The following is an 18,889-nucleotide window of genomic DNA, read 5'->3' as shown; positions in this document are numbered from 1 at the left end:
TCTTTTTTAATTTTTTTATTTTTCCTTATTTTCATCAATCTTTTAAAATAAAGTAGAAACTATATATATATATATACACACAATACATTTATATTAATATCATTAATAAACTTTATAGAATATAACGAATAAATAGTTTTTATTTTTAAAAATTTAAAAAAAAATTTAAAAAAAAAACTTTCTCCTCCAGTTCAAAAAAAACTTTTTTTATAATTTTAAAAAAAAAAAAGAAAAAAAGAAAGAAAAAAGAATAATATATCTTTTCTCTTTACATAAATAATAATTTTTTTATATATACTCAATAACTGTATATATAATTAAACTATTATTTAAATATCATTTTTTTTTAAATAAACAAAATAACTGTAAAAATAAAACAACCACAACCCTCTTCATCCTCTTCTGAAGAAAAACAACCATTAAAAAAAAGAAAAACTTCAAATACTAGCAATACCACAAAAAAAGATATGACTGAAAGCCCAGGAGTATCTGAACAACAACAACAAAAACAACAATCGCCCTCAACTAGCTCATTTGAACCAATTTCAAATAACTCAAGCACTATTTCAAGTTTTTCTTCAGGTAATTATTGCACTTTTTATTATTATTTTTAAATGTTATAAACAAATAATTGAACAAATCAATAATCAAATTATTCAATAGAGAAATAATTATATACATATTTATTTATAGATATTCACAATATTATATTCCTAAAAAAATTTTATTATTTTTTTTAAAATATTTTTTAATTTTTTTTATTAATTTTTTGTTTTTTTTTTTAAAAATTTTTTTTTATTTTTTTTATTTTCTATATATTAAATTCACACAAAAATCTATTTTATTGTCAAAAAAAATTTATTATTTTTGTTATATATATTAATTAAATTTTTTTTATTTGTTTATATATATATTCATCAATATCTTTATTTTTTTGTTTTTTTTTTTTTTTTTTTTTTTTTTTATATTAATATATTAATTAATTTCATTTAAATTAGGTTCACCTAATTTTTCTGATGAAGGTATAATGGAGGATAAAAGCAGTATATCAACACCAACCATCGAACAAACATTTGAAGAAATCTCAACAAATAATGATAGTAATGTTACAAATACAACAAATGAAACAGCAAGTGATAATATAAACAATGAAGATCAACAACCAACCTCAACATCAGCCAATGAAGTATCAATGGAGGAACAATCATTACCAGAACTCAATAGATTAGATGTTTTAGAAATTTTAAGAGATATCAAACAAACTCCATTAACAGTTGGTGATTTATGGTCACTTGTAAATATGGAATGGTTTTCAAAATTCCAAGAGGCTATTTTTACACGTGAAGAGTTGGGTCAAATTGATAATAGTCCATTTTTAATCAGCAAAGACAATCCGGATCATCTTAAACCAGGTGTTTGTGAAAATAAAGATTTTGCTACTGTTCCTGAAAAAGTTTGGAATAAACTTCAAAAAATTTATGGCGGTGGTCCAACTGTTACCAGAAAAGTATCAAAGAGTCTCATTGGTAATTTAATAATTGACTTAAAAATACCCTTCCCATTAAAAGTTATGAAATCATCTGCAACTTCCGAAGTTTTTGATTGTTATGCCTTTAAATCTGAAACCATTAAAGTCTTCAAAGAGGTAAATACTTTAAATTTAAAAACAACTATATTTATTTTAAAAGTTTTAAATATTAATTATTTTATTTATTTTATAACTATAGAGGGCATGCAAACTTTTAAATGTTGAACCAATCAATGTTAGAATTTGGGATTATTATAATAATAACAAACATGCTGAATTAAAAGATCAAGAATATGTTTCAAATTCAAACTTAATTGAGAATCAATTAGTAAGTAAAAATAATGTTGTAAATTGGTTGTGCTTATGAAATGTTTTATTAATAATTTTTCATTTTATTTTGAAAAGATTTTATTAGATGAAAGATTACCAAATGGTAAATGGCCACAACAAGCTGATAGATATCAAACATATTCAACAAATAGCAGAGGGGATGGCGATAAAAGACCAGGTATTACAGGTTTAGGAAATCTTGGTAATACATGTTTTATGAATTCAGCATTACAATGTCTTAGTAATACCTATCCATTAACAAAGTATTTCTTCACCAATAAATATGAAAAGGATATAAATAAAGATAATCCATTGGGATGTGGTGGTGAATTGGCAACTGAATATGCATCATTAATATCAGATATTTGGGAAGGTAATCGTACAAGTGTTTATCCACGTAATTTCAAGAGTCAAATTGAAAGATTTGCCCCACAATTTGCAGGATATCATCAACATGACTCACAAGAATTATTAGCTTTCCTTTTGGATGGTCTTCATGAAGATTTAAACAAAGTTAAAAAGAAACCATTCTTTGAAGGTAAAGACTATGACGAACGTCCAGATGAAGTCATCGCCAATGAACAATGGGGTATGCATGTTGCTAGAAACGATAGTGTTATTGTCGATTGGTTCCAAGCTCAATTGAAATCCAAGTTAGTTTGTCCTGATTGTGGAAAGATCTCAATTACATTCGACCCATTCATGTATTTATCTCTTCCATTGCCATCTGAGATTAACAAACAATTCACCTACTCATATATCAACTCCTCATTAGTGGTAGAAAGACGTCAATTATCTTTATCATCAAACAATTGCCAAGTTAAAGATTTCTTACACAAATTGGGCGAAGAAGTTGGTGCTAATCCATCACATTTAGTTTTATCAATGAATGGCAAATTAATGAACCCAGATTTTAATTTAGCTGAACGTGTTTATTATATGAATAGAGAAATCGTTGTTTATCAACTTGATACAACTCAAGACAATGGTTTTTTAGTTTCAGTCAAATCTCATACCCCAAGCAACTCTTATTTTAATATTCATATTCCATTATATTTTGTAATTCCAAGTGACGTTCAATCATCTGCTGACCTTTACAAATTCTTCTTAGAAAAGTTTAAACCTCTCTTAAAAGAGGTTGAATCAATCCAACAAATCTTTGATAGCAACTCAAAACCACCACAAGAACCACAACACGATTCTGAATGTGGTAGCAGTGGTGATCAACAAGATTCAAATATGGTAGGAACAAGTGCAAATGACTCATCCGTCGATGATAACTCACCATCAAGTAGCAATACCACAACAACATCAACAACCACCTCAACATCAACCTCCAATGGTCATCATCACGGCAGCAGTGACCACTACTCCTCAAATAATTATAACTATAATTCACGTGAATCAAACGAACCAGAAAAAGACCCAAGATTCATTTTCCAAATGGTCGATTGCTCCTCATATCACAAAGAAAGAATTGTATTCCCATTTAAATCGAATGAGATTGCTTTGGTTTGGGAAGATCCATCATTATATTTAGAATATGAAAAACTTAGTCCAGATTTAACAAAGAATGGTGGTGTTCGTGATGTATCACCATATAATGTAGATTTAGAACAATGTATTGATTTATTCACTACCGAAGAACAATTGGGTCCAGAAGATCCATGGTATTGTAGCAATTGTAAAAAACATCAAAGAGCTTTCAAGAAATTTGATATTTGGTCTGCTCCTCCAATTCTTGTTGTCCACTTAAAAAGATTTAGCTACAAAAAACACTACAGAGATAAACTCGATACCCTTGTTAAATTCCCAATTAAAGATCTTGACCTCAGCAAATATGTCTTATCAAAGAATCAACCACCACCAATCTATGATCTTTTTGCAGTCTCCAATCACTATGGTTCTTTAGGAGGTGGTCATTATACCGCCTATGCTCTAAATGAACCTGAAACCAAAGAAGCAAAAGCCAATGGTAACAGTAATGGTAATGGTAAATGGTATAAATTTGACGACTCTCATGTCTCAGAAGCAAATGTTGAAAATGTTGAATCAGAGGCCGCCTATGTTCTCTTTTATAGAAGAAAGGATACCTACGATGAAGATTTTGATTTAAATAAACATTTAGATGCCCAAGAAAATAATAGCAATGAAAATAACAACAGTAATAATTATAATGGTGAATCAAATACAACTACAACAACCACAACAACAACAACTTCGAATGACAAAATGGATATCGATAATGACTACAATAGCAATTCAACTAACACGCTCGATTAAATTTCAAAATTTATTGAAATCAACCAATAGAAAAAAAAAAAATTTTAAATCAATATTCACAACCCTCTAATTTTTTTTTTTTTTTGATCACCACAATAACAAAATAAAAGTATATTAATGAAAAAAAACTAATAAAAAAAAAAATTATTTATATATTATTTCATTTAATTTTTTAAATTTTTATAAATCAAATATTACATTTAAATTAAATACAAAAGGATGAATAAAAAAAAAAAAAAAAAAAAAAAAGGGTTAATTTTAAAAAAATTAACTTTTAATATTTTTTTATAAAACTTTTTAAAAAAACCAATTTTATTTATAATTGGTTCAACCTTTTTTTTTTTTTTTTTTTTTTGTGCACAATGCATGCATCAAACATATTATAAAATTAGATAAAAAACGTGGTGGTTGCATGTGTGTTGCATTTATCAAAATTACCTATAACAAATATTTGAAATTTTTAAATATTTTTTTTAAAAACTAAAAAATTAAAATGGAAAAAATAATTATAATAATAAAAACAATAAAAACAATATATTTAAAAAGTGTGTTTAAAATTACCATATAATATTTTTAACATTACCCCTTCACCCACTTTTTTCAAAATAATTACAAACAACATAAATATACAAAAAGTTATATTTTTCATAATAAATTATATTTACAATCAAATAAAATTATTTTTTTTTAAATTAAAATTTTTTATTTATTTTTTATTTATTTTTATATTTTTTTTTTTTTTCTATTTTTATTCTTTTTTTTAATCCTTTTTTATAATATATTATAAATAATAAAGTAATAACTAAACAAATTTTACAACTTTAATATTTATTCTTTATTCTTTATTATTTATTTTTATAGTTTTTCTATTTTTTAAATTTAAAAATGAAAATTAAAAGAATGAATTTTAAAAACAAAAAATTTAAAGTTTTAATAATTGTTATTGTTATGACATTTATCATTGTTCTAAATTATAACACCATATTAAATAACAGTACTATACAATCAAACAATAATAAAAATAATAATAACATAAAAAAAAACAATAAAGAAAAAGAATATACTTTAGAAAATGATATAGATGTTTTAATTGAAAATGATAAAAATAATAATAATAATTTAAAAGAAGATAATATAAAAAACAACTTAAATCAGTTAAATATAGATCATAAAAACGGAGGGGATTTACCATTAGAAAAAGTTCATAGAAAAAGTGCTCAAGATAAGATAAAACCAATCAAAACCAAAGATAAGAACCTATATGACTTTTTAATCGAAGCTAAAAAACTAAATGTTCAAGTGAATATTAGAAAAACAAATGAAAACTGGTTTGATAGAGTAAAGAATCAATTAAAAATAGAAAAAAAAGTGTGCCACTATAGCAACCATAGAAACTATAATGAGAAACCTGTTCGAGTAACAAGGTCATTAACAGTACCAAAAGACAATGTTAAATGTGATCTACCATGCAAAGTTGTACGTTATGGTGACAATATCGATGCATCTGTATACTCCAGAGATAATTACTGTTCAAAGTCTATTTTTGAAACTTTAGAAAATGTTAAACCCTTCGATAGATATGATATAGTTTCAACTACTTCTTTGGACTCTGATGTAATTCTAGGGTACTATGCATGGCACGAATATCCATATTTCAAGAAACCCAAAGCAAAAGTCCATAATAAAGATCAAGGTTTAGTAGCAGCTTTCATTAGTAACTGTTCTCCCGAATATAGACTAAAATATATAGATAAACTCATCGAATATGGTGTAAAAGTAGACTCATATGGTTCATGTAGACACAACAAAAACCAACCTGAATCATCCAGAGACTATAATGGAGCAAAATTAAATATTGCCGAATCATATAAATTTATAATGGCATTTGAAAATAGCGAAACTGACGATTATGTTACAGAGAAATTTTTTGGTGCATTGGCTTGTGGAACTGTACCTCGTAAGTAATTATAAAATAAATGAAATAAACAATTAAATTCATTACTAACCAAATTAAAAATATATAGTTTATCATGGAGCACCCAACGGTAAAAAATATTTCCCAAGACCAAATGCAGCAATTTTTGTGAACGATTTTAAATCACCAAAAGAATTAGCAGATCATTTATTATATTTAGATAAAAACGATAAAGAGTATGAAAAATTTTTCGATTATAAAAAATATGGACCAACAAAAGAATGGATGAGTATAATAGATAACTCCAAAGTAAATGACGATTGCAGAACATGTATCAAAGTAGCAGATCTTCACAGAAAGCAAGTGGGTATGGTAATGAATAAAAACGAATCAATGCAACTAGTACCAAAATCATTTAAGCCAGATCAAGGTATTGTTGTATATATAAGAGAAAAAAGTACATTTTGGTTCACCTCCGTTGCTATACCTTACAACTCCACCTATCTAAATATTATAGAAATTATTTCAAACTCATTACCACACAAAGGTGAAATCTATGAAGCATACGATCTTTCAAATAAAAACATTTTAATCTCAAATGAAAAATTAAAACACTCTGATAAAATAGAACTATTTCAAAATCAAGAAATTGAAGTCATCTTTATAGATTTAAACTTTTTCTTTAATTCAAAAAAATTAAATTTAGGCGAAGAAATATATGAATCAAATCATTTTTATAACCAGACATAATCAATAAAAAAAACAAAAATATAAAAAAAAAACAAAAATATAAAAAATAAATAAATATTTAAATATATATATAAATATTTTTTTACATAAAAATATACATTTATTAATGGAGTTTCTCACTTTTTTTTTTTTTTTTTATCTTCAAAATTACATTTATGGATTAATCAAAAACAATTAATTGTATCTAAATTTAGCCACAATCATTTTTATTTTTTTTGTGTGTGCAACAAAAAGTACCCAAGATATATCAATTTTAAGAAAATAATTAATTTAATTTTTTTGCGTTAAAAAAAAAGAAAAAAAAAAATCTCTTTTATTTTTAATCAAAAAGGATATTTTAAAAAAAAAAAATAATAATTCCATTACACCATTTTTTAAAGAGTAGTATTGATGTTAAACATTGTGCGCATTAAAAACCCAACCCCACCAAAATTAATAAAAAAAAAAAAATTTTAAAATATCAATAAAAGAAAAAAATTAAAAAAAAAATTTTCAAAGATAAATTTTTTTTTATTTTTAGTTTTTTTTCTCATTATAAAAAAAAAAAAATTGGTTTTCTTTTCATTTCAACAAACTTTGTATATTAAATAAACAACTAAAATAAATAAATAAATAAAAACTATTTAATTATTTTTATTTTGTATTATTATTATTATTTCCTTTTTTTAAAAACAATTATCTTTCTATTTTTTTTTTTTCATTAAAAAAACAAACAAACAATCTGTATGTAAAATAACAAATAGATGTACAAACAATTTAGGGGTTTATTATTTTCTTATTGTATATAAAAAAAAAATCAAACACACAAACATTCAAAAATATCTTTTTTTTATTTTTTTTTTTTTATTTTTTTTTTTTTCGTATCTGCATTTTTTATTTACCACAACACATTTTAAAATCAATTTTTATAAAAAACAAGATTTTTTTATCTTTATTTTTTTTTTCTTTTCTTTTTATTTAAATACTTGTATTTGATTGTTCATTCAAAAAAAAAAAAAAAAAAAAAAACGTATAACACAAAAAGAAACATATAAATTTTGGAACTTTTTTTATAAAAAAATAAATAATAATATTTTAAAAATAAAAAAAAAAAATAAAAAAAAAGATCTTGCTTTTATTTTATTATAAAATTACAAGGTTTGGTTTTGTATGGGTAAAATAATATAATGTGGACAACAATAACCGTCTAGAAAATTTTTATTTATTTTTTTTTTTATTTTTTTTTTTTAAATTTTTTTAAATTTTTTTTTAACCAACGACTATAGGGAATTTTTGCAAACTTTTTTTTTTTTTTTTTTAATTTTTTTTCTTTTACATAAAACATTATCAAAAAAGATACATATAATATAATATATATTATTTTTATTTATTCGCATTTCATTTTTTTTTTTTAATAAAGAAATCCATAAAAAAAAAAATATTTTGTTTTTTTTTAAATAAATTTAATAATAATTATTTTTGGTTTTATTTGTACAATATAAACCTCACTTGTAATATATTTTCACAATCATATAAATTATTTAAATCCTAACACATATATATATAAATTTCAGAATAAAATGACAGAATACAAATTAGTTATTGTTGGTGGTGGTGGTGTTGGTAAATCTGCCCTTACTATTCAATTAATTCAAGTAAATATTAAAAAAACCAAAAAAAAAAAAAAAAAGATAATTGGAGTATTAATATTTTAATTTTTATTTTTTTATTACAGAACCACTTTATTGATGAATACGATCCAACCATCGAAGATTCATACAGAAAACAAGTTACCATTGATGAAGAAACTTGTTTATTAGATATTTTAGATACTGCTGGCCAAGAAGAGTAAATATTCAAAAAAAAAAAAAAGAAATATTATTTTCCCTTTATTATATACTAACGTTTTATATTGTTATTAATTAGATATTCAGCAATGAGAGATCAATATATGCGTACTGGTCAAGGTTTCCTTTGTGTTTATTCAATCACCTCACGTTCATCATTTGATGAAATTGCTTCATTCCGTGAACAAATTCTTAGAGTTAAAGATAAGGATAGAGTTCCAATGATCGTCGTTGGTAACAAGTGCGATTTAGAATCAGATCGTCAAGTTACTACTGGTGAAGGTCAAGATTTAGCCAAATCATTCGGTTGTCCATTCTTAGAAACTTCAGCCAAGATTCGTGTCAATGTTGAAGAAGCTTTCTATTCACTCGTCCGTGAAATCAGAAAAGATCTCAAAGGTGATACCAAACCAGAAAAGAACAAGAAAAAGAGAAACCTTAAATCATGCACTCTCTTATAAGCAGCTACTTCGAATCAAATAAATAAAAAAAAAAAAAACCCCTTTTCTCTTTTTTTTTTTATCAATCACTAAATTAAATTAATTAAATCAATATCCTTACAGCATCACACCCAATTAGCATCACACAATACAAATCACCATCATACTTTGGATGTAATAATGCTAATAACATTATTTTTTAACCAAAGTAAACCATAATCTTTAAAAAAAAAAAAAAATTAAAAAATAAAAAAAAAAATTATTTATAAATAAATCTATGTTTGTAATTATTAACCTAAAAAATAGCCTCTAATGATTTCTAGTTTTGAATGTTTAAATTATTTGTATTAAAAAATTTATTTTTATTTATAATTGCAAAAATTAAGGACAAGGTTCTAAAAGAAGTAAATCAGTATATTTTTTTATATAATTAAATTTAAATATTAAAAAAAGAAAAAAAAGAAAATTTAAATTCTTTTTTTTTTAAAAACTTTATTATATAATTTTTTAATTTAAATATTTTGGTTATTAACCGATTTTATAATATTAAAAAATTCAAATTTTTTATTTATTATTTATTATCATTTCCTTTCAATTAGAATGGAGTAAAGGTAAAGACTTTTTTTAATTTACTTTAAATTTTTAACAGTCATTTAATTATAGATAATAAATTTTGGTTTTTTTTTATATTAAAGAATACCTTTTAGATCAAATATTTTTTATTTGGTGATCTACCCCTAGAAATTAAATGTAGTATAAGTACACCATTAGGTTTGAACATAAAGTAGGAGTTCAAATTAATAGTATAAATATGTAATAAAATGCACAACTAAGGCGTGAGGTGACCAACTAAGCAAAAAGGAAATAAGTTCAAACCTAATAAGGGTCATTAAACTATAACAACCAATTTCCTCATTGGTTATTGTTTTTTAAAAATATATTGGAATGTTTATTCCATTTTATTATTTTATTAATTATAAGACCTAAGTATCTGAATTGACCAGATATTACTTGAAGCAAAATTAAACCGTTGCAATTTGGTTGAATAAATTGAATTATAAGCTACAATTTCATTTGTAAGCTTTATAGAGCTTCATTACAATATTTGTGATATAACAACAATTTTAAAATCAATTTAAATTTATTATAATAAGCATAAACATATATCACATTTATTGGAAAAAATCACACATATATCATTTAATATTTATCATCATATTTTGACACATTTTTAAATTTATTATTTTTTTAATTAATTTTATTTTTTTAAAAAATAATATTTTTCAATATAAATTAAAATTCAAAAATCATTTTAAAGCAGAAAATAAAAGAAAAAGAGTTAAGTTATAAAGTTTACAAATAATAATAATTAGTAGTTTTTAGTTTTAATAAAGATTAGTTATTATTATTTTGGTTTTATTAAATTTTATTTTATCTTTATTTTGTGTTTTATTATTATTATAATTAATTACATTTAGTTTATAATACATTTTGTTTTGTAATTAATTCATTATATTAGAGTTCTTAAATATAACAACAGTTATATTACACATTGTAATGATACCTCATAAAGATAATGAAAGTTTTCAGTAATAATTCTTTATTTATGACTTATAGATTAAATATTAACTTCTAATAACAATAACAATTAATAATATAATAACTAAAATACTTAAATAAAGGTTTCTAAACTATATTTCTATTATAACTATATTTCTTTATTAAACTTAGTACAGTTCTTCCATTTTTTAGTTTTCAATTAATAAGAAAATCCTTCAATTCTGGTTTCATCAACAAATATTACCCTTTTCCCAATTTTCAGCTTCCCAATTTTGGCACTTTTTTACCCACCTTAGCTTTGAGACATATATTTTTCGGTTGGAAAGTGTTTACATTTTAAACTTTTAAAAAAAACATTATTATGTTGTAGAGACCTACTATTTTAACTTATTAAAACATTTTTTTGAAAGTTTTTTCTAAGATATCTTTTTATATTACTTAAATTATGACATTTCCCATTTCAAATTTATTTTCTACAATGTCTTTCAATTCGGTCGTCCATCTTTCTTATTATGCCAGGAATTGTATTTTCTTCAATTGCACCTTTTTCTAGATTTTTTTTAAAAAATTCCCTTAACTGTGGACCTACTTCACTCAATATATCTTTAACTTTTTGATGATTTTTTTCTTTTTTGTAAATTTTTAATATCATTTTTATTAACTCTAAAAAAAGGGTCAATATTGTTTTTTTTTTCTATTTTTTATGAATATACTGTCCTATTTGTTTTTAAAAAAAAATTAAAATAAAAATAAAAAATTATAATAAAATTGAATTATCTTCTCAAAAATTTAGACCCCATTTTATATGGGCGCTATAAAAAAAAAATTAAAAAAATTTTTTTAAAAAAATAAATTTTAAAATTTTATTTAACAAAAAAAATATAAAAAAACCGTATAAGTTTATCTATAAATATTTTTAAAATGGATTTATAGTCAAAAACCTAAGATAAGATTAAAATTAAATTTTTTTTCTAATGTTTTTTATTAGGGGGTCAAAACTTTTGCGAACAACTGTAATATTCCTGTAACTCCTGGAGCTCCAACTGTAACCATCTTTCAGATAGGGGTTCCATCACAACATTTCTGTATAATTTCCTCATTGGTGTAGTCGGTAACACTCTAGTCTTTCACACTGGTACCTCGGGTTCGATTCCCGAATGGGGAGTTTTTTTAATAGTGAAAAATGGTTCCTATCTTCCTAAAGATTTTTTAATTTCGGGGTAAATGTAGGTTTTCCCACACCAATTGGGGGAGCAATTGCCAAAAACAGACAAAAAGCACAAAGATTATGGATGATAAATCAAATAATCAATAAAATTGAAACTAACAAAATAGAATCAGAATATCAACACAGTTGGAAACATCAAATATCAACCAAAACAATAACTTCAGATTACCTATTTAAAAACTACAATGATTGGATACAAATAAAAGTTAAAAAAGGACTACTAGACGGGTTGAAATCCATTAAAAATAAAGACGGCAAACCTCTTTCTTTAGCAGAATGGTATTCGGAAATAAACAATCTCAACAGCTTTACACCCAAAACAGAATTCCAACAATGTCTTCAACTTACAGGTTATAGCTATATCAACCTATTCAATAATATACTTAATATTAAAGATCCAAAATCAAGAAACACTCTATTCAAATTCCAAGCAAGATGCTTACCCATCAACTTCATTCAAAACAAACCATGTAGACTATGTAATGAAAATATTAATAATGATCCATATGGTCATCTATTTTTCAAATGTAAAAAACTCTGAAATTCATCAACTTCAATAAACTAAAATCATTTATATTCATTACTTCGGGAAGGGGCCTCAATTGGTCACTGGACATAACAAGATCAAGAAGGAATATATCAATAAAAAATATTACATACAAAATCCTAGAAGGTCGCAAATCCGATGGAGAAATAAATATGGATTACAACAACACCAGATTCCACAAATCACACTTCCAATGGAACTATAAAGCAATAGATTTCGACTTAACTAGATGTTTCGCTTATAGAAATGCCATAGCCCTGGTATTTCATCATGTTTGGATTTGGTTATGTAAAGAATTATATGACGATCAAGAAAATACAATAAAAGAACTCGATTATAAGAATCTAACCTCAAAATGGACTAAGCTAGCTACTTTAGAATACTTAAAAGGTTTAAAAAACACCAAGGAAAGACACGCTAAACAACCACAAACAATTAGCAACATTAATGAAGAATATAGAAAATTTAAAAGAAGAATAGCAAGAGCATACTTCATCAGCATCAAATCTTTACCAAATATCAACAGTTTAGAATATTTTCTTTAAAAACTTTATAAAAAAAAACATTAAATAAAATTTTACTGATTAATTTAAAGCATTTGCTTTTAATTATCTTCACTTTTAAAAAAAAAAAAAAAAAAAAAAGGTTGAATAAGTTACTAGTTAAGACTAGTGGTTGAGTCTAAAAGTTAACTAGTCTTTAGTAATAGGTTGGCTGTGCATTTGATAAACATTATGTAATGTATTATCATCAAAATTCACTTTTAAAATAAAAAAATAAAATAAAATTTTTCGTTTTATTCAATTTTCACATAAACTTAAAAATCATATAATTTATTATCTTTATTTTTATTGTTTATTAATTATTTATTTATACTTTAAAAGTTCATTTACATTACAATTACCCAACTTGTATGCAGTGTGGTAAAACTCATATAAGTTTAAAACAAACACCAAAACAAAAACAATAACATACTGATGACTTAATATCATTAAGAATCATCTTCACTTTTAAAAAGAATACCTATATGAAAGTACTGGTAAAGATAGCAGATGGAGTTATAATAAAAGTACCAACACAGTGATTTACCCAAAGACAAATTCTATGGTATGGCAAAATAAATTACAGTTTTTAATTGGCGATAATCATGAGTGGTGCTTGAATAGAGATGGTGGGGCTGAAAATTACTTTCATTTTACGACCTCTGGTCTGGCTACTGGTTTCTTTAGGAGTTGGAGTTATACCTTTATAATCACCCATTTTGAAAATAAAAGTTAAATTTTTTATTAATAAATGGTTTTCGTGATTATATGTGCAATGAAGGTCATTAAAATTACAAAAAATAATTTCATCTTTGAGGATTGGAGATACAAATAGACCGATTTTTTGATCAGTTTCGAAGGTTTGAGAGGCTGGTTGTAGGCTTTTTAGTTTCAATGGGATATAGATTTCTTTTATTTCACTATTGAAAGCTGTGATATTTTTGGTATAATTAAATGTAAAAGAACCATCTATATCATAATCTACAGATGGTTTTGTAGGTGTAGTATCTATTAATACTTTGGGATTGAAAGATTCATATTGGTTAGAACTTTTGTTTAATTGTTTAATTTCAATTAATGGTATTTTATTTACTTCATAAAATCCTTTTTTTTCTAAATCAGTAAAAATAGTTGTGAAATCAAGTTGAAAACCCGCTGTTCCAAAAGGAATAACCTCTGGTCCAAACTTATTATAGTTTGAGGTTGTTGGAGGGTCTGCAATAATAGTAACACGTCTTTCATAATATTCAGCTAAATAATCTAATTTTTTTGAACAAAATGCACTACCACCTCTTGATTCCTAATAAATAAAATAAATCAGTTAATATAATAAATAGGTGAGTAAATTTAATATTTTTTTAATTATTGCTTATGAACTACTTACTTGTTTACCTTGCCAATTAAGATCACCAATACCTTTATTATAAATTTTAAATTAATTAGTACATTTTGTTTTATATTAGCTCGGTGGGTTTATAATTAAAAATACTTACAGAATAGATTACCAGTGATATCGACTAAATATGATATCTTTGAATGTTGAGCACCATCTGTTGTAAATTTACTAACGGACCATGGCGCATCAGTTCTACTGACAATATTAATTATAGGTGATGGTATGGCCATTTTATCACGATTTCTACTACCACCCCTCTGCATTGTATTAATAAGCCATGTAACATTGTTTTTTCCATGATTGGTTAAATAGTAGTCTGCAATATAATCCCATATCATATTAAATTTTCTTTTTGATAATGGATAGCCTGTTTTATTTAAATGAATGTTGTTGTTTGAGGTTTGAACAAAGTATTGACCAGTTGAATCCGAGTGATTCATTACCATATTGTAATGTACACAGTCATTATCGTCCTTTTTTTTGAAATCAACTGATGAAAAATCACTATTACTGATTAGACTAGCCTATTTATAAATTAAAAATTAGTATTTTTATATAAACCAGTATAAATTAATTTAAAACTTACAACTTTAGACCATTTTGATAGTTCGATTTTATTTTTTGACCAATGTTTTGTATTTACATCAAATATAAATTTATCGAAAACCTCTTTATCAAATTTATCAAATGTTTTCCTTGTTTCATTAAAAACAGCGATTTCAGCTTCTGTAAAACCTGTGGTATTGATTAATGGACCAACTAGGGCTCCAATTTGAGTAAACTCGGATAGACTCGATAGTTTATGTGTTATATTTTTAATGTTTATACCATTAATTGCATTAATAATAAAATCACCATAAATTAAAAGTTTTGGAATAATATCTAATTCTTCTGATGATAAGTTGATGCAAACTGAATGTTGACCCAAGTTAAATTCAATTCCTTTTTCAAAATTCACCAGCACTATCTTTTACAGGTGACTGAGGATAACTATGAATAACATGAATACCTCCTATAATGATTAATAAAAATTTATTTTAATATTTTTAAATATTATTAATATATATAAAATGATTATATTTACCTTGACTGTTCCAAATAAAAAAACCCTTGGCATGAGCACCTGTACCAGGATCATCACGAGTTGTAGGATCAGTAGAAACTATTACGCCCTTAACTTTTTTTACTTTATGTCTTGGTTCATTATTATATGCAATACTATTGTAATTATTATTATTATTTAATATTTGTTCATATGTTATAGTTACTGGATTTGGAATTTTATTATTATTTTTGGTATAATAATTGTTGATTTCCGATATTATTTTTTTATCAGATAAATTGCTGTCTGTGTAAATCGCACCACCATCATCACCTGAAAGTTGTTGTAAAAACCACCAATCCACATCTATTTTGGAGGTCATAGAGGTATATTCAGCACTTGCTTCACCTTGATACACATTTTGTGTGGTTTTACATCTTGGTGCTTGAGATACTACAAAATTAGTATTAGCAATAACTAAAATTAATATTAAAACAAAATTAATATTTATAAGTTGCATTATATATTATGGTTGTTTTTTTATTGGATTTTGCATTTTTTTTTTATTATGAGAGCAACTAAATAAAATTAAAATCAAATAAAAAAAACTTCGTAATTTTTTTCTGTGGTGTGGAACAAACGAGCGAATCAAAGATTTTTTTAAAAGAGAAAAAAAAAAAAACAAATATAAAATTTTTAATTTTTTCTGCTTATAAGTGATATAATTCGTTTTTTTAAAAATTTTTTTTTTTTTAGATTTTTTTCAGATTTTTTTTATTATAATTAACAAAATGGTTTTATTGAAACAATAACGAGTGAGATTTTTTTTTTTTTTGAAACTTTTTGTTTTTATTGTTATTGGTTTATTTTTAAACAAATAATTAAATTTAAAAAAAAAAATATTTAAAAATTTGAAAAATTTTAATTAAAATTTTTTTTTTCAATTTTTTTTTTTTTTTTAATTAAAATAAATAAATTCAATATCATATATAAAATAAGTTAGAATGTAATAACTGACCCAATAAAATTTGAAATTCTCAATTTTGTTAACAAGCAGAAACCAATAATTAGTGGTTATGAATTTGTGTAAATTAATAAAATTTTCAACAATCAAATTCATTCAAAAATTAATAACCACTACCACAATCATTACAATAAAATGCACTGATAAGTATTGGAAAATATAAAGAATAGTTAATAAATGCAGTAAATAAGTTAAATCAATAGTTTTATTATGGAACAATGTTATTCACTTTAATTGTATTTATAAACTATTAGTGCACCATAAATAGTTTTCTCGATATTATTCAATATCGAATCATTTTTTTATAGACCGGGGAAAAATTTTAAAATAATTAAATAAACAATGAAATATAAATAATAATGAATAATTTTTTTGTTTAATCCTTAAAGAGCTACTTGAAAAATAGAAGATGAATCATTTTAATATGGTAATTATCTCACTCATACTAAAAAATATTCACTTTTTCTTGTTTACTTTCAAATAAAATGAATGAAGGTATAAAGTACTAAAAAGTATAAATGATTAAAATTTTTTTTATTTATTTATATTAAAAAGATCTATTAAATAAATTTTTTTTTTAGTAATTATTATTAATATTATCGAGTAGTTTTTTTACCAAAAATATTAATTTAAAAAAATACTTTTAATAAAAAAAAAATTTAATTTTTTAAAAAATTAATAAAATTAAATCTATAAATGGGTTGTGGGGGAAATTTTTTATTAATCGAGTTTTTTATTTTTTAATTATATTTTAAATTATAAAAATAATACAAAATTAAAAAAATATAAATAAATTAAATGATAGTTTTATGAATGAATTTTTTATGAGTGAGCTTTTTAGTAAGGAGAGATATTTTTATGGACAATTTTGCAAGTAGCTCAATCACTGATTTTTCTAACCATTCAATTTGAATGGAGAAAGGGTTAACACGAATTTTAATAATTTAATTTTTATTTAGGTTATTTAATTTTGTTTATTTAGTTTATGTTTCTTATCTTATTTATATTTTTGACTTCTCTTTCCACTTGGGTGCCCAGAATAACTTGAATCTCTTAATTACTCTTTTAAAACATTGGTTTGCATACAGTTCTTCGCAAAAGTTTTGACCCCCTTTTTTAAAATTTTTTTATTTTTATTTATCTTCAATAATTTTAATTCCAATTATTCTAAAAAATATAAAATAAATAAATAAATTAAAATTAATTTAAAAAAATATTTAATTTTAAAAATGTGTTTACAATTGATGATAAATATAAAATAATAGATGTGTGATTATTTAAATTAAAAATGTGTCTAAATTTTATATAGTTAAGATGTTTTGAAATTTATTTTATATTTTTTTGAATTATTGAAATTAAAATTATTGAAGATAAATAAAAAAAAAAAATTTTTAAAAAAGGGGGTCAAAACTTTTGCGAAATACTGTATATGTTTATGATTATTATAATAAATTTGAATTGATTATAGAATTGTTGTTATATCACAGGGTTTTAAATTCAAAGAATCTTAACTAGCAAGGGTAGGAAAGCCTGGTTAAATCCGTGTGACTTAAGATCTCATCCTGTCGGTTCGCGAGTTCGAATCTCGCCTCTTGCAAAAATATTTTTTTTGTCCAAAAAATCTTCCAGATGATTGTAGAGGGTTTTTATTATCTTCACTTTTAAAAAAAAAAAAAAAATCATCCATCTGGGAGAGCATGTGTAATCTATTATCATCAAAATTGAACAAGGATGATTACTCAATAACAATCAACATTAATTCACACACGAATTGACGTTACCGTGCCCAACTTGTATGCAGTGTGGTAAAACTCATATAAGCATTAAACACATACCAAACATTAACTGATGACTTAACATATCATTAAGAATCATCTTCACTTTTAAAAAAAAAAAAAAAAAAAAAAAAACATTAATTAATAATAATTAACAATTATTTTAATTCAATCATAAGCATAATTTGGAATAAAGGTTGGTATTTTTTTTTGAGTTTTACTATTTTTATTATAGTTCATATGATTGTTATTATTCATATTTATATTCATATTCATATTCATTTGATTGTTATCGCAATTCATATTGTTTGGTTGTGGGTTATTATTATGAATTATTCATTTGATTGTTGTTATTATTTGTTAGATATCTCGGATTCTAACATGTTATTAATAATATAATTATTAATAACATTGTATATAAATTTATTAATTTTTAATTTTTTAAAAATTTAAAAAAATTAATTTATTTTAAAATTAATTTTTTTTTAAAAATTTTTTAAACTAATTTTTTAATTTCTAATTTTAATTTTAATTTCTTATCGACCCGCTTGAGGCCGCTATCGTATTGAGGAATCGAACAAGGGCATCACCAACTTTCAATGATGGACTCATACCAAAGTTCTTTCCTTCGATCGGCCCAAATAAGGTGCAAGAGTCAAACCAGGTCTGGTGAAACAGAATTGACGGTTGGTGCGTTGCATGA

At 23.6% G+C, this 18,889-nt stretch overlaps 5 protein-coding genes across 5 annotated transcripts in view; 3 read left to right on the top strand and 2 right to left on the bottom strand.

Annotated features, from left to right (window-relative positions):
* The first annotated feature begins 491 nt into the window (after positions 1–491).
* Positions 492–4,307, top strand: DICPUDRAFT_50006 (uncharacterized protein). The gene is made up of 4 exons (XM_003291696.1): positions 492–582; positions 999–1,645; positions 1,728–1,856; positions 1,934–4,307. Exons 2-4 carry the CDS (start codon positions 1,028–1,030, stop codon positions 4,139–4,141), a joined length of 2,955 nt encoding a protein of 984 aa, XP_003291744.1. The 5' UTR covers positions 492–582; positions 999–1,027; the 3' UTR covers positions 4,142–4,307.
* A 719-nt stretch (positions 4,308–5,026) lies between these two features.
* On the top strand, positions 5,027–6,806 carry DICPUDRAFT_156375 (uncharacterized protein; the record flags this gene model as incomplete). Its single annotated transcript, XM_003291695.1, has 2 exons — positions 5,027–6,098; positions 6,166–6,806. The coding sequence occupies 2 exons, from the start codon at positions 5,027–5,029 to the stop codon at positions 6,804–6,806; spliced, it is 1,713 nt and encodes a 570-aa protein (XP_003291743.1).
* A 582-nt stretch (positions 6,807–7,388) lies between these two features.
* rasG (uncharacterized protein) lies at positions 7,389–9,369 on the top strand. The gene is made up of 4 exons (XM_003291694.1): positions 7,389–7,529; positions 8,360–8,440; positions 8,521–8,633; positions 8,712–9,369. The coding sequence occupies exons 2-4, from the start codon at positions 8,366–8,368 to the stop codon at positions 9,091–9,093; spliced, it is 570 nt and encodes a 189-aa protein (XP_003291742.1). The 5' UTR covers positions 7,389–7,529; positions 8,360–8,365; the 3' UTR covers positions 9,094–9,369.
* Positions 9,370–13,538: 4,169 nt separating this feature from the next.
* Positions 13,539–18,271, bottom strand: DICPUDRAFT_156371 (uncharacterized protein; the record flags this gene model as incomplete). Its single annotated transcript, XM_003291690.1, has 7 exons — positions 13,539–14,249; positions 14,334–14,365; positions 14,443–14,869; positions 14,932–15,236; positions 15,304–15,357; positions 15,430–15,864; positions 18,247–18,271. 7 exons carry the CDS (start codon positions 18,269–18,271, stop codon positions 13,539–13,541), a joined length of 1,989 nt encoding a protein of 662 aa, XP_003291738.1.
* A 443-nt stretch (positions 18,272–18,714) lies between these two features.
* DICPUDRAFT_82397 (uncharacterized protein) overlaps positions 18,715–18,889 on the bottom strand; it is a gene marked incomplete at both ends in the record, with an annotated part of 565 nt that continues 390 nt past the window's right edge. The window contains one exon of the mRNA XM_003291689.1: positions 18,715–18,852. Coding sequence (XP_003291737.1) covers positions 18,715–18,852 — 138 coding nt within the window. The remainder of the gene's footprint in view (positions 18,853–18,889) is intronic.

The sequence above is a fragment of the Dictyostelium purpureum genome (assembly GCF_000190715.1).
Source record: "Dictyostelium purpureum unplaced genomic scaffold DICPUscaffold_295, whole genome shotgun sequence".
In the NCBI taxonomy this organism is placed as follows: Eukaryota; Evosea; class Eumycetozoa; order Dictyosteliales; family Dictyosteliaceae; genus Dictyostelium; species Dictyostelium purpureum.
This window is presented reverse-complemented; position numbering and strand designations above follow the sequence as displayed.